We start from the raw sequence: 13,970 nt of genomic DNA, 5'->3' as shown, positions 1-13,970 counted from the left end.
CGAGACAGACCCATTACTGTCCCACAGATGAACATTACACACACACAAGAGTCAGACTGTAGCCACATGGGAAGATAAAAATGATACCTCTTTTAAATAAAGTGAAATATCAACATCAACTAATTTGCATAATGTCTCTGCTACTTTAGACTTATCCAGACATTTTCAAATACATAAAGCACTCTTCAGCATGTCAGCTGTAATAATTACTGTATTAAGTATTTGGAGACAGTAGTGTGAGTCTGTAAAGAATGAAGTTTATTCCATTGTCTGGCCAATAGAAAAGAGTAACTGGCTGGGTGTTAAAGGGGGATGACTCAGACTGTTAAAGATGGTGGATGGTTGAAGCTTGTGGCATGAGGCAACATTTGTTCTGAAAGACTCATAAAAGAACTGTAAAGCTGTGAGTTGACATTCATACATTGTTTATCACTGGGATGACAGCACTTCTTTAAGGGAATACATGACAGTTATAGGGGGCTAAAGAATAAATATGCTGGACACTGTCAGACAAGAAAGCCATTTTACGGTTTGTGGAATTCAGACCAGGTTCCTTGCTGTTCGTACTGATGAGAGGAGAGGAGCTCATGCATACATCATGCGGTGGATCAGCATGCTACATCTGCGATGATGGTTTATTATATTTTAAACACATTCAGGCTTGGCAAGGAAAATGTCATGCTTAGTCTTACGGTAAAGGGTTGAATAGTTTTTATATTGCTCCCACAATATCCAGTATTCATTCTTAACTTTTCATCAGTGGTTTCAACCCCCAAGATGCCATGAGGCCAATCATACATGGCCCCCAGCTAGCACTAAACTAATCAGAAAGAAGGTGCTGAGGTTGTTGAATGCATTACTTACAATAGTGCTGTTCTTAACTTGTCCTTTTGGGAGAGTTTTGTGGTTGGTGGTCAGTGCATGATTTCACTCATAAATAGTTTTTGCATGATATGTTAGACTTATATAAACACAAATGAACTCCTGTATTCTCTGCTTGGAAACATATTTGTATTAGTTTTATGTCACAGAATTGCTAGTGCTGTACCTCTTGCATATTGTCCAAATTCCTGTAAGAAATATTGAAAGTGTAATGATAGCCATTTTTTATACTTAAAAAAGTAAGAACAGCATATGTGAAAACATTCATTGTCACTGTAAATGTCTGTGGAGTACAGGATAATATGTAGCTTCGAGCCAAGGGGGAAATATGATCTTGAGGAGTAATGATGATGCGCACACACTTGAGCCTCACAAAGAAAGTGCCCATTGGAGCCAAATAATGAGAAACCTAGCTGCCTGTTGCCAGCAAAATATATGTCTTGGAAAATGTTGTTTATTTGCACAACCTAATAGCAGGTTCTCCAGGAAAGTGAGGTACATGGGGAGGAGGGGCACCCCTTCGCTAACTGACACTTCACCCACAGGGGCCAGAGTATAAAAGACTAATAGGGACAATAAGCATGGACCCTGATAATGGCTAGATAAACATTTCCTAGCATCCAAACAACAGGCTGTAAGAAAATTAGCATAAGAGGCGACAATCTTCACAACCTGTCAATGTACTAAACAAGAACCTTGGGACATGCATGACTAAGCGCATTGTAAAACAATAAGGGTGATGCACACCATGTAATGATGATAAGAAAAAAGGTCAGTGTATGCAATTTAAAGTAAATGTGTTCCAGACATCATCTCACAACTATTTTTCCTACTTTACAGGCTAATGGTTTAGAGCTTGTTAAGCTGTGTGTCTGAATCAGAATGTGAATGGCCTTTTTAACTCACTGCTGTGGTGTTATGTAAAATTGTTTTAAGCAGTCAGTTTTTCATGATGCCTTTCATAATGGAAATCCAATGATGCCCTCTGATTTGACCACAGTAGCAGCACGGGGTGGGATGTAACTAAGTAAACTTTACACCTCCTGCTTCAATGCACTGCTCACCTTTACATTCCTACCACTACATTTGTGGTTTAATACAGGTCATAAATGTATACCTATAAAAAGGTTAAATAAAACACTGGAACAAGCCAAACTGAAATACATAGGATCAACTCATAGTTGTCTGTAGCCTTTTCATGGTATTTGATGACAATAAAAAAAAAATAGTATATCCACACATATCATTTAAACTAACAAACCACAGACAAACAGAGCTCTACCTGGATTAGCCCCTTTAAAACACTGAACAATATGTTCCTTGCATTTTGCCACAACAGCAGTGTGAGACTTACATGGAAATATACAAGTTTGCAGTGATAGTTCATAAGGTGACGGTAAACTGAACATTAATGTTTGTTCCACTGTGTTTGTTTTAGTAGTTTGATTAACCTCATCATCTGCGAGAGATGCGTGCAGTACAGACGATCTATACGTAGGCTAGGGAGCACCAATCCTATCATGTAGCATACCAAAATGACGGGGAGAAACTCAGCTAAAAGCCTCTGTCGAGCATCGCCACCCAAACGAAACACAGTACAAACCCCAAGCAATTATATGGGCATGTGACAAAAACACGAAAGCAGCGCATATCCACTTTAGTCCTTCTGCTAATTTCACCACTTCAAGCAAACATGGTGCCATGTGAACGCAGAAACTCTGCTGATTACAAATACGTTTATCTCATCACTGTGCCACGAAAACTCGGCAAGCTAGCAGCCAAAGAGTAGCAAAAAAGAACTTCACAAAATCATACAGTATGTCTTACCTTTCCTGTTTTGCGGTCAAACGTTATATTCCAGCTCGAAAAAACGCTGCTACTGTCTACTCCCATGTCTCTGTGTTAATTTGAAATGACTCACGAAGGTCCTGTTTGTAAAGACGAAGGGGCTTTTAATTGTGAAGTGATGCACTCTTCCTACGATATACTATCTTTGGGTTTACGTCCTTCTGGATCGTCATGGGTGTTTCTAAGGTGAATTTGGGCGCTATCCTCGAGTCTCCTGGTTGAAATATAAGTAGTTTTCTAGTCTGGTACCTGAGAAAGGTCAAATGGCACATTTGGTGGTTCCGCCTGGACATACCTGTGTTAAAACATCTGTAAATCTGCTCAGGTCACTTTTTTAGCATCTACATTTCCACAGTTACTCATCAGATATTACTTTACTAATTCGTAGCTGAATTGGGCTACTATCCTATGAGTCAAAGGTGGTTTTCACTCTGTGTGCTAACTGTGAGCTTTTTTAGGCGGAGATAAAAATTCAAATTTTCTACTGTGTTCCAGGTGAATTTACTCTGACACAGTAACACATATGTTGATTCTGACACCTCTGTAGTAATCTCACATTTCTTTCTTTTGAGACTAATGTTATACATAGAGCCCTTGTAGTTGTGAAGATATACTCCATTTATTTTGGGTAAGTCAATTCGGACCTTCCTGTTTGGGTTGTTCGATTCTTACCCAGATCTCCTACTTCGCTTGATGATAGATTGTTCCATTATGTATCATGCCTTGTATGCCTGTGTGCTGAGGTAGGCTCAAGCCATAAACAACCCTGAGCAGGATAAGTGGCTTAGTCATGTGCAGATGGCCATTTTTACTCCTTTCAAACCATCTTTGGTCTGTGTTCTACATGTGTGGGTTCTGGTCATCAAAGAACTGCCCCTGTCCTTTAGATGCAAGGTAAAATATTCAGTTGTGACATGAATGGATGCTGAAAGTTTCATCTGGCATTTTCAGCATGAAAGCACATCCTTCCAACCTTACCACATAAGAGAGAGGAGCTCAGACATCATCTGGCAAAATGTCAGTTTCTTGGAGGGAAACTCATCACAGCATACTTTAACTCCAATGGGATATTGCTTCTCCACAATGACAATGCATATAAAGCACTGATGTCAGGTCCCACCAGCAGTCAACAAAAGCTGAGGACAAAACAAGAAAACAAAAGTTTCATGCAATATCATGCAAGAACTGCTCAGATCCTTCAAAGAGCAGCTGCCTATGAACATATTTTGCTGTTAGGTGCTATAACTTGAGTTGGCCTACCTTTTCCTGTTAGTCCTGTGATGATCCAGCTCTCTTGCCTTAGCTCAGAATCCTAGGAAGTCCATTCATATTGTCAAATGTGTACCTCATTATTTCCGTACAGTGCATTTCCCCAACCTTAACGTGAGTTAGGAGCCAGAGAACGTTTCAGCTGTGACTCATAAGGTATTCCCAGAATATCTTGTGATGAAAAGAAGTAGCAATGACTTTGCCTCAGTTTCATTCAAAGGCAGCTACATAGGGCAATGAAAAATTCATGAGCTGGCTGGGTTGTTAACACATGTTCAACAATGGGATTTAATAAGAGCAGTTGAATGTCAGTGTATAAAGTAAATTCAAGAAAGAATGACACCAAAACCTGAAATTTTTTTCATCCCATAATGTAGCTATCCTGGAAACATTTTAACACTTCTTCGTTGTCATTCACAGTGCATTTCTAATTTATCCATGGGAAGGATATAAATATTTATCTATATTATTTATAAGGACCCAGAAATTCAGATTTACAACTGATAATGAATGAGTCCACTGGTGTTACAGGCAAACTGCATATAGTACAAAAAGCTAATTGAAGTACATCTTAATAAATAAAGGTGGCTCCTCTTTCCAGTGCCTCACTGTTTATTACGATAAACACACATAAAATTCATTCATCTACAAAGACAGCATGCAACCAAATGTACCATTTCTTTACAATGACAAATAAGCAGAAAAAATATGTTTTAAGACATTCAAAAACATGGAATATGTATCTCTGTTCTTCAAAGGAACTACTCAGTACTCTATATTCCTAAAAATGACACCCCTACTGATAAATCCTGACTAATTTCTTAGTGGTAAACATCTAAAAAAGAAAACACAAAAATCAAAAATACAAAAGCAATTCTCGATGAGAGGATTTCTTTAGTATCAAGAGTTATTTGACCTTGCTGAAAATCAATTTCAACAATACTGATACAGGTAATACAAACATTAACCTTATGTTGAGTAGGTAGTCAACACAATAATGGCAGCAGCTGCTATTATTTTTAAGTCTTCCATGATATATGCAATAGCATTTCACAAAACACAGTTTATAGCCACAGTATGCACCACAATTACATTCTCTTAATACCTCAAATAGAAGCACTGTATGTATGACTGACAAAGTTGAGCTATGTCGCCCCATTAATCAGCAAACTGTTAAGGTTTGACCTTTCCTTGTGCTTCATGATGCTTGAAATCTTTCCAAAATGTGATTTAAACATGAGAGTTTCTGTATATCAACAGTCCAAATCTCAATGACTGATTACAGATTTTTCTTCTCTTCACCTCAGGTGGATACATTCAATTTCTTCTGTTACAGGCATGGAGGATGTCCTCATATCTGTCTCATCCACAGTCTTACTGGGGGCATACGTTGACCTCCAGCGCAGCAGTACAATCTTCTTCAGGTGCTTAACCTGTGTTGTTCTTGACGCTGACAAAACAGAAGGTGTTGATCATGCTGTTGCTCATGGCAATGCACTCGATGATGTAGAAAGCCACCAGGGAGTTCCTCTGTCGGGAAATAAGCGTTGGATGGAAGTCTCGCAGGATGGTGAAGCCGTAATATGGTGCCCAGCACAAGATGTACGCTGTCAAGATCCCGATCAGGACCATCACCGTCTTGCGGCGACAACGCAGCCTCTTCCTAATCTGCTCCTGTCTGGAAACCCGGGACATTCTTGAACCAGAGCTCGCGTGAAATTCGGGCGTAACACATTGCCATGACGATCACAGGCCCGACAAACTCCACCGCGAAAACAAACAAGAAGTAGGATCGGTAGTAGGCCTGCTGGTCCACAGGCCAGATCTGGGCACAGAAGACTTTGTGAGTGGTCGGGGTGGTGCCACCATGAGGGTACATGGTCTCAGAGGCAAAGTAGGCAGAGGGAATTGATATCAGAATGGGAACAATCCAGACCCCCGTTATCAGGCAGTAGGCGGTTTGGTACTTCATACGAGGCCTGAGAGGATGGACAATAGCCATGTACCTGGAGGAACACAGACATATTGTTGCACTGAAGACTCAGTGAATACATAATACAATGCAATTAAACAGTCTATTTAGCAGTCTGAGTGGTGTGCAAACTCAACAGATTCTGCAAATGGCTCTCTGTCTCTCATGGAAGATTAAAGTTCAATACATCGTGCTCCATTATTCAGTGAACTGAATTTTTCATATTGGTAGAAAGTCATTTTAATGGATTCAAAAAGTATGGAGGCTTTCTGCTACTTAAGGCACAATCTACAATCCACATATAAAGAAAGAAGGTGGCACTACTACACCACTCTGAGCTGATTGACAGGTAACACAAATGCATTAACCCACATAAAAAATTAGGTTATTCATATTTTTTAAATTGTAAAATTGTGTTTCTATGTTTTGGTTTTCTATTGTGTATCTATGTTTTGGTAAACAGTCCTATCATCTCAAACACAATACATTTAGAAAGAAAAAAAAACAAAATGTTTGTACAAAACACTGCGAAGGACATCTAGAATATTCACATATTTACATAATTGTCATATTATCATCCAGTCTAAAAACAGAGCTGGAGTACAGATGTGTTAAGACTGGAAATGGACAACAAAACAAAACAAAACAGACACACACACACACACACACACACACACACACACACATATATATATACAGACTGATCATTCATATATATATATATATATATATATATATATATTTTTTTTTTTTTTTTTTTTTTTTTTTACTAGCCAATAAAGGACTATAAATAGCACACTTTTAAAATTGTTTTGTGGTTACTTTGTTGAGTAAATGCTCTTTAAATACACCAGGCAATAGTTCAAAAATAATTATTCCATTCTGATCATATTAGCATTATATTAGTTTTTTTCTTGGTGATTTCAATTTCACAGTTCATTTTACCTGCTGCAGAATTATCATGCACACTTCCCTAGAATACTTAAGATTTAAATATAATGAGCACCACCCACAAAGTCATAAATGATGACCCATTGGTTTGGCAGCAGGCCTGTGGATTCTCTGTAACAAGCTGCAGTCAGTAGGCTGTTGTTTTTTGTTAGCATCAGAAAGCTCCCACAATGGCAGGATGATTATTGACTGAGCAGTAATTTATAATAATTACTTCAGCACACAACACACATTATCAAGCCTCAATGTTGTCTTTTGGGCACAAATCAAACAACACTCCTCGCAAGGCATCTAAAATCTCAACCATACTTCTTTGTGAGTCTGTGGGTGTAGCGTGCGCTCATGCACATAGAGAGACAAAGTGTTATTATAGACTCTGTTACTCTCTCAAAAGCACTGTAAGAGACTCATGGTCCTGAGCATGGTTTATCAAGCTTTGTTTGTGTGTTGCTCCTTGTGGCCTTTTGCCCTATCTCAGCAAAATTTTGCCATCAATTAATTTTTTCCTACCTGTCATGTCAAAATGAGCTCTGTGAAAAAGGTAGGCTCTCTCCCGTAGGTGTTAAATTGCTGTAGGTGTGAGTGGCTGTTTTTCTCTATATGTCAGTTCAACAATGGGCTGATGACCTGACCTGTGTGTATCCTACCTCTTGCCCAGTGTCAGCTGGGACTCGCTCCTGCCTCAGCAACCATCAAAAGAGTAAGCAGAACAGCTAATGAATGGTTGGATGGATGTCTCTGTGCTGTTACTTCCACCTTGTAATTAACTGAACATGCTCATTGATTGCTATAAGTCTGAGGTACTGTGATGTTTGCTGTTGGGTGTTACCTCATTTTTTGTTCCCTTCTGCATGTCTGCATTAACATTTTTTCCTCTTGATTTTGTGCATCATCCCTTCAGTTTTCTGTTCTTTTCCTGCATACACACTGAACACAGTACTCTGTGAGCTTTGTATCAAAAATTTGTTAAATTTTGCCTTGTAAGTGTGATGCTAACATTTGGCAGATACATTCAGTAAAAACATCCTGCTGATATGTTCACTTAAGCACAGTGGATGACACTGAGGATAGGTTCCCATGGGTTTCCTTTAACCTTGAAGGTGAGCTTTCCTTAATCTGTACCAAGTAGTTCACTTAAACTTAAAGAAAAGTACTGCTATCAGTGGAGGAGCAATCCATTTTTTTCATTTAGTCATGTTTACTTCTACGTTGAGTGTTGGCACAACCCCAGCCTAACTGAATATTGGATGCTTCTGCACGTAAACTGCTGTTTACAACCTGTTTTTGACACACGTTTGCAGTATGTTTCTGCCTTGGTGCCAGGGAACCGAGGACTAAATAGTCGTAGCTGGCACTGATAGAGCAGGGTCTGCAGATGGACTCATCATGAGAGGATGTCTACCTGTTGCATGCTGAACAGAGTAGAAGGGGAACTGTTTTCAATTGAGCTTTTTGATGGTAATAACAATCTAAAATGAATCAAGGCGTTTTAACATTTTTACTTTGAAGTAGTGTGCACGAACATAAATCTTAACATAAAATAATCCACTTCAGTGTGAATGTGAGATGGTCAATGACTGGAGTGTTATATTAACAAAGTTAGCCAGAGAATGGGTTGCAATGAGAGAAAGAGTGGAGGGGAGGAGGAGGGGAGAGAATACTAATATAAGGAGCAGAGGCTTATTAAACTATGTACGTGCAGACATAAGAGACTCACCTGTCAACTGCAATGGCCAGCAGGGCGTTCGTGGACACATAGAGTGACACAGTCCGGAGATAGTTGACAGAAGCACACAGAACCCATCCATGATTCCAGGAAAGCTGTCTCACCACATAGTAGTCCACCAGGAACGGGCAGCACACCACTGCCACAATGAAGTCTGAGATGGCCAGGTTAGCGATGAGCAGGTTGGTGAGGTTGCGGAGCTTTTTGTAGCGCATCAATGTGGCGATGAATATGAAGTTTCCCAACCCACAGACAAGCATGATGCAGACCAGGACCATGCCAATGACGATGGTGGCCACGAAGAAGGCCTGGCCCTGGGTGGTGTCTGGGATCTCATCAGGAGGGATGCCGTAGTCCATTTCATAGTTGTCCATATAGTGATCCAGCTTGCCTGCTGGGAGACTCTCCTGCGTCTCTGTATAAGCTGCAACCACGTGGCTAATGTTGGAGTCCCCCATGTCTTTAGCACACAGTCTTATTTTGGTTTAGAGAACCTTGTATTTGAGAACAATTTTGACCCAAGAAATTAGACGAAGAATGGTCACTGCTTTTCTGTACATCCTCAGTGAGGTTGCTTGTGCAAAGATGAACATTTGAACAAGCTGAATCTTCTTTGTAAACAGAAGCATATCGTCACCTGGAACAGAAAGTCCCCATTTCAGCATTACTCATGCAGGGTCAGGATTCATGGCATGATCTCAGTTCCACAGCGGTAATCATGCTGGCATGTGTGACATTTCAGTGATATTTTCTTAAGTAAAATGTTCATGGGTGACGTCATTACATCTAATCAAAGGCCTTCATGTAATTTACTAAGACTGTGTCACTTTACAGCAAGCCAGTGTCACAGATTAGGCTCAGCGTGATGGCAGGGCATTTACTTTGCTGCAAAATTAGTCACTTAAATCCCTCCTGCGTGCACACAAGGTAACCAACGCAATAGTATAAAAGTGTTTAAATTAAAAAAGAGCACTTATAACCAGATAAAAGACAGATTTGTATTGACACAGCTGCACAATTAATCTGGCTGGCTATATATATCATTCTCTTAACAATGCAATGCCACAGAAATAAGAATTTCAATATCTGCAGAACTAGAATAAAAATGTACTTTTTATTTTTCAATTAATGTTTTGGGGGTAGTTTCTAAATCAAACTGTTAAAGTGCAGGAGGTCTCAGCTGGTGTAAAAGCTTTCATAGATCATGAGAGGCTGGATGTAAATTACCCCACATAACCAAATGTAGACTCTTAGGTGATAGAGAGACGCTTTCTCTGTCTTAATTGTAAGACACTGATAAAACCCAGCAAATTAAAACAAATCTTAAACATTTCAGACACTTACCAGCAAATGTTGCAGACGGTTCCGCGACTTTTCTGAGCTAAATAATAACAATAATAATAATAATACACCATTTAATTTCCCACTCTGTGTCAGGTGTGAAGCCGAGCCGAAGTCCTATATCATTGGACAACAACACCAGTGGAGGCAGAGGGTCGCTCCATCAGCCTCCCCGCACATTATTCTCTGCTTCTCTCCTCCCTCCTCCGGACCGCTTCTTTGAAAGGTGTGTGTGGGAGGGGGGCTAAAGTTGCCTCTGTATCTTCTCTGTCTCCAAGTGATAAACCCCAACGCTGGCGCGAATGTGGAGAAACCGCATGGCACGTCTTTCAGGAGGTGTTAGAGAGGGAGAGGGTGGTGGTGGTGGTGCGCGCGCATGTGTGTGCGTGCGCGTGTGGGTGGTCGCAAGGGTTCAAGCGGTTGAGTTACTTTGACATTAAACCTGCAATAACCTTTCTTGGCCACCTGGGAGCATCGGAAACAAGCTGTAAATACTGACATACTATTTCCTTGAAAGTGTACACGGTAGACTTGACAGCAAACTGTTTAACACACAATCAGCAGACAGAGAGCAACATTAGTATCTGGCCACCTGGTGAATGTAAGTACAATACACTATCTCCTATTAGCTCTGTTTTTGGTCTCCACCATCTCTTGAGGGAAAAATGTCTGCCTCTTAAGCTGCTAAATCCTCTCTCTGTCACATATTACATTGTTCACATATTCTACATTAATTACAGCTGCTGCGGCGTGGCTAGCTGCTTTATAGTGTAGCAGCACTTAACTGGACGCAATATTCTATTTAGACAAATTACAAGCGATTAATACATTTCTGGCTTCCTCCTTCATGACGTTATCTTCAAAATGTACTGTACATACAGCACAAGCATGCATAAACTATGAGCTGAAGTACGCTGTAAAACTGTACTTCAGAACTGACTCATCTACTATTGTAATGCAAACATTAAAATGTAAATATGTTAAAGCTGATCCTCATCCATTCCCTTCATCATTTTCCAGGCCTGCCAGTGAATCCCAATCACTTGTGAACAGGATGTCAATTGAAATGTCTCCTCTCCACCAGTGTCAGATATAAAACAGGACTAAACATGTTTGATATTCACATCGGTTTCCATCACTGACACTGATTGCACAGCAGCTTTGTGGAAAAGAAATCAATGTCTAACAGAGACGTTTAGGAAGGCTTTTGCTCATAATCAACAAGACGTCATGTCTCACTTTCTGCTGAGAATGATCTTCTTTAGAAATTCTTTCCATTTTAATGGGCCTGTAATTAGGTTGAGGTGGCTCATGGTAAATTGCAATGTTCCTGATGCAACACTGAAACATCTATAAGGTTGAATTTGATCTGATCTCTTTCTCCTTGTTTTGATGGGTTGAGTCAGTGTATAGACAGGGCTGTGGGAGGCTGTCAGTACCATATCTCTGTGGTCAACCATGCTGAACTGCTGATAAACAGACAGAGACAGCAGGACTGATGACTTCTTAGGATCAATTTCTTATTGTGATGGAAAGATAGCACTACTGTCTTGTATATCGCCTCTGACAATCATCAGTCAATAGCAGCAAGATGGCTTTTTGTGTCCTTGACAGCAGCAGTCTGGCAGATATCGTCAGCACAGTTTAAATATAATAAGGGAGACACAAGTGAACCAGCTGGCAACTTTCTCTGTCATCTACAATGCACAGGTGGAGAGAGAGAGAAAAAATACTTTTTTAGAACTTTAACATATCCATCCCCTCAGCTTAAAAGAGATAAGATAACTGTCTGTGCGTGTTCCTATTAGTTTTTATTACCCTTAAATATTAGGGGCTACTTGCTCACCCTGGCTAGTGTTTGTCACTGTGGCCCAGGAGGCCTGAGCACTGGATAAACACTAGGCTTTTATTTCCAACTGTGGACAGCTCTCTAATCTCACCCAGGCCTTGGATTTATTGCCACTCGTAACTAATGAATATAGATGGAAAAGGGGGCAGTGTGATCCTGGCATTCTCTCTTCACCCATGAAGAATATACACAAGACAAGACCTGTAATTTGTGGCGTCTATGAAAGGGCAGGCAGATAGTGAGGTAGTTTATTGATGACGGTGTGTGCAGGGGAATAACCAGCAGTGAAACAGAATCCATACTAATATACTGTATGTATGGGTTTTAAATCTGAAGAGAGGGGGGCATTTTGGCAAAATGTTGGTTCTGCCCGGGGATGCTGACTTACTGAGTCAGTATTTGTCCAAACTCTCTCCAAACATTCGAACACATAATCGTTGCTATCCATTCCAATGGGTGTTCTCTGTGTTTCTTTCATTCTGTCTCTATATATGTGAATGCAGTTGTTTGGCAACAGTTTTCTTGATGTCCAGTTGGGTTTCTTTGCTTCTGCAGGACACAGAAATGTGTTAATATACTCGCCTTCTTCGCTTCTTACAATCTCAGTTACAGAAAAAAAATTCACTTTGTACATCTAAATCACATCTTTCTTTAACTGGCTACAAGTTGGAGGTGCCCTTAAATTTCACTGTACATTTCCTGGAGAGTGGAAAAGCATTTAAATCCATTGTCGTTATTGTATCCATGTCAAATGGATACTCTGGAAGCTTTATGGGTCATTCCACTGCTCCCACACAAGGACAGACTGATTTATAACCAATGCATCAAGTGCATTAGTGGCTGAAACTGATACTTGCGTACACCTGGAGATTCACACAGGCATGGAGCTTGACATTCTTGGAAAGATCACTCATTAGTTTGAAGGAACAGTCTTGGTTTTATTGCTGTGGGAAATGGCAAGTGCTGAATGCAAAACGATTGAAAAACACTGAATGTCATTTCAAATGGGTGAGCAAATAATTGTGTTTTTTAAACTCAATCTTGCTGGCTTAAATTGTAACAAAATTCCTACTTTTTCTGTTTGATAGTGTCTGCCGATTTTACTTTCAAGGATGGTTATATTTTTTGAAAGTGAAAAACAACTTTAATTGGCTATTTTTCACATGTACTAGGTAAAGTAGGTTGGAGAAGGAGTAAGTGATGGTTAATATATTTTCTATGATTATATTTATGTAGTCAAATAACTGCAAATTAGAAAGGGAATACATCTATGGCTTGAATGAAAAACTAGTTAAATAGCATTATTTTAACCCCATTATAGTTTTCGTTTAGCAGTTTAATTTTCATACCACAGCTTAACTATCACAGTCTGCCCTCGAGCCGCAGGCCGTGCTGGGACCAAAATATGCTGAAATGCTGATGTAAAGCCATTTGACATGTGTTTCATTCAGCTGTTTTACAGACAGCTTGCTGGATCTGTCCAGAGGGACATTTCGACTGACCTTGTGCCACAGACCACAGAGAGCGAGCCAAAACAGAAGTTCCCCTGTCTCTTCCTCATTCTTCTCTTTCTCACTTTCATTCTCATCTTTGCTAAATGTTACAATAAGTGCAAGAGAATGGAAGTGCAAAAGGGGGAAATGAAGAAATACAGAGATGTTGGCTAAAAGCACCTTGATGAAAACAAATAGGCTCTCTTTCTTATTAAAAAAATAAACCGCTGAAATATTTCAGCTTCAGAGCAAAAAACAAACATTGCCACATACTTTGCATGCGGATATGGGCTCTGCTGTTTGATTGTCTCTGTTAAAAACAAACAACATAATGTGTAGAAATAGAGATTGAAACTTTTATTAGATATTTATATCAGGACTACATCCTTATAGTTTCTCAGTTCAGTCTTATCTGGTTTAAAGTGTTATTTTCATTATGTTTTGTTTACAGACAGAAGCAAATTACTATGATAAAACAATCATTAAACATTAATTTTACTGTATAACCACTAATCACCAAATAAGAATATTTTTCTGTAATATTTTGTGTAATGCTTTTAAAATTCTGAACCAAAACCCAATTAGTACCCACTTTAAAACAACAACATCAACAACAAAAAGATACTTTATAACACAGTG

The 13,970-nt window shown here is 39.6% G+C and overlaps 1 protein-coding gene across 1 annotated transcript; it reads right to left on the bottom strand.

Moving 5' to 3' along the window:
• Window positions 1-5,161: 5,161 nt before the first annotated feature.
• Window positions 5,162-9,285, bottom strand: prokr1b (prokineticin receptor 1b). The gene is given in 4 exon segments (XM_018696803.2): window positions 5,162-5,432; window positions 5,434-5,673; window positions 5,675-6,005; window positions 8,640-9,285. Coding segments are annotated over 4 exon segments (1,173 nt in total). The 5' UTR covers window positions 9,107-9,285; the 3' UTR covers window positions 5,162-5,297.
• Between the last annotated feature and the right edge of the window lie 4,685 nt (window positions 9,286-13,970).

The sequence above is a fragment of the Lates calcarifer genome, linkage group LG16_LG22 (assembly GCF_001640805.2).
Source record: "Lates calcarifer isolate ASB-BC8 linkage group LG16_LG22, TLL_Latcal_v3, whole genome shotgun sequence".
In the NCBI taxonomy this organism is placed as follows: domain Eukaryota; kingdom Metazoa; phylum Chordata; class Actinopteri; family Centropomidae; genus Lates; species Lates calcarifer.
Note: the sequence above shows the minus strand (reverse complement) of the source record. Positions and strands in the feature narration are given on the sequence as shown.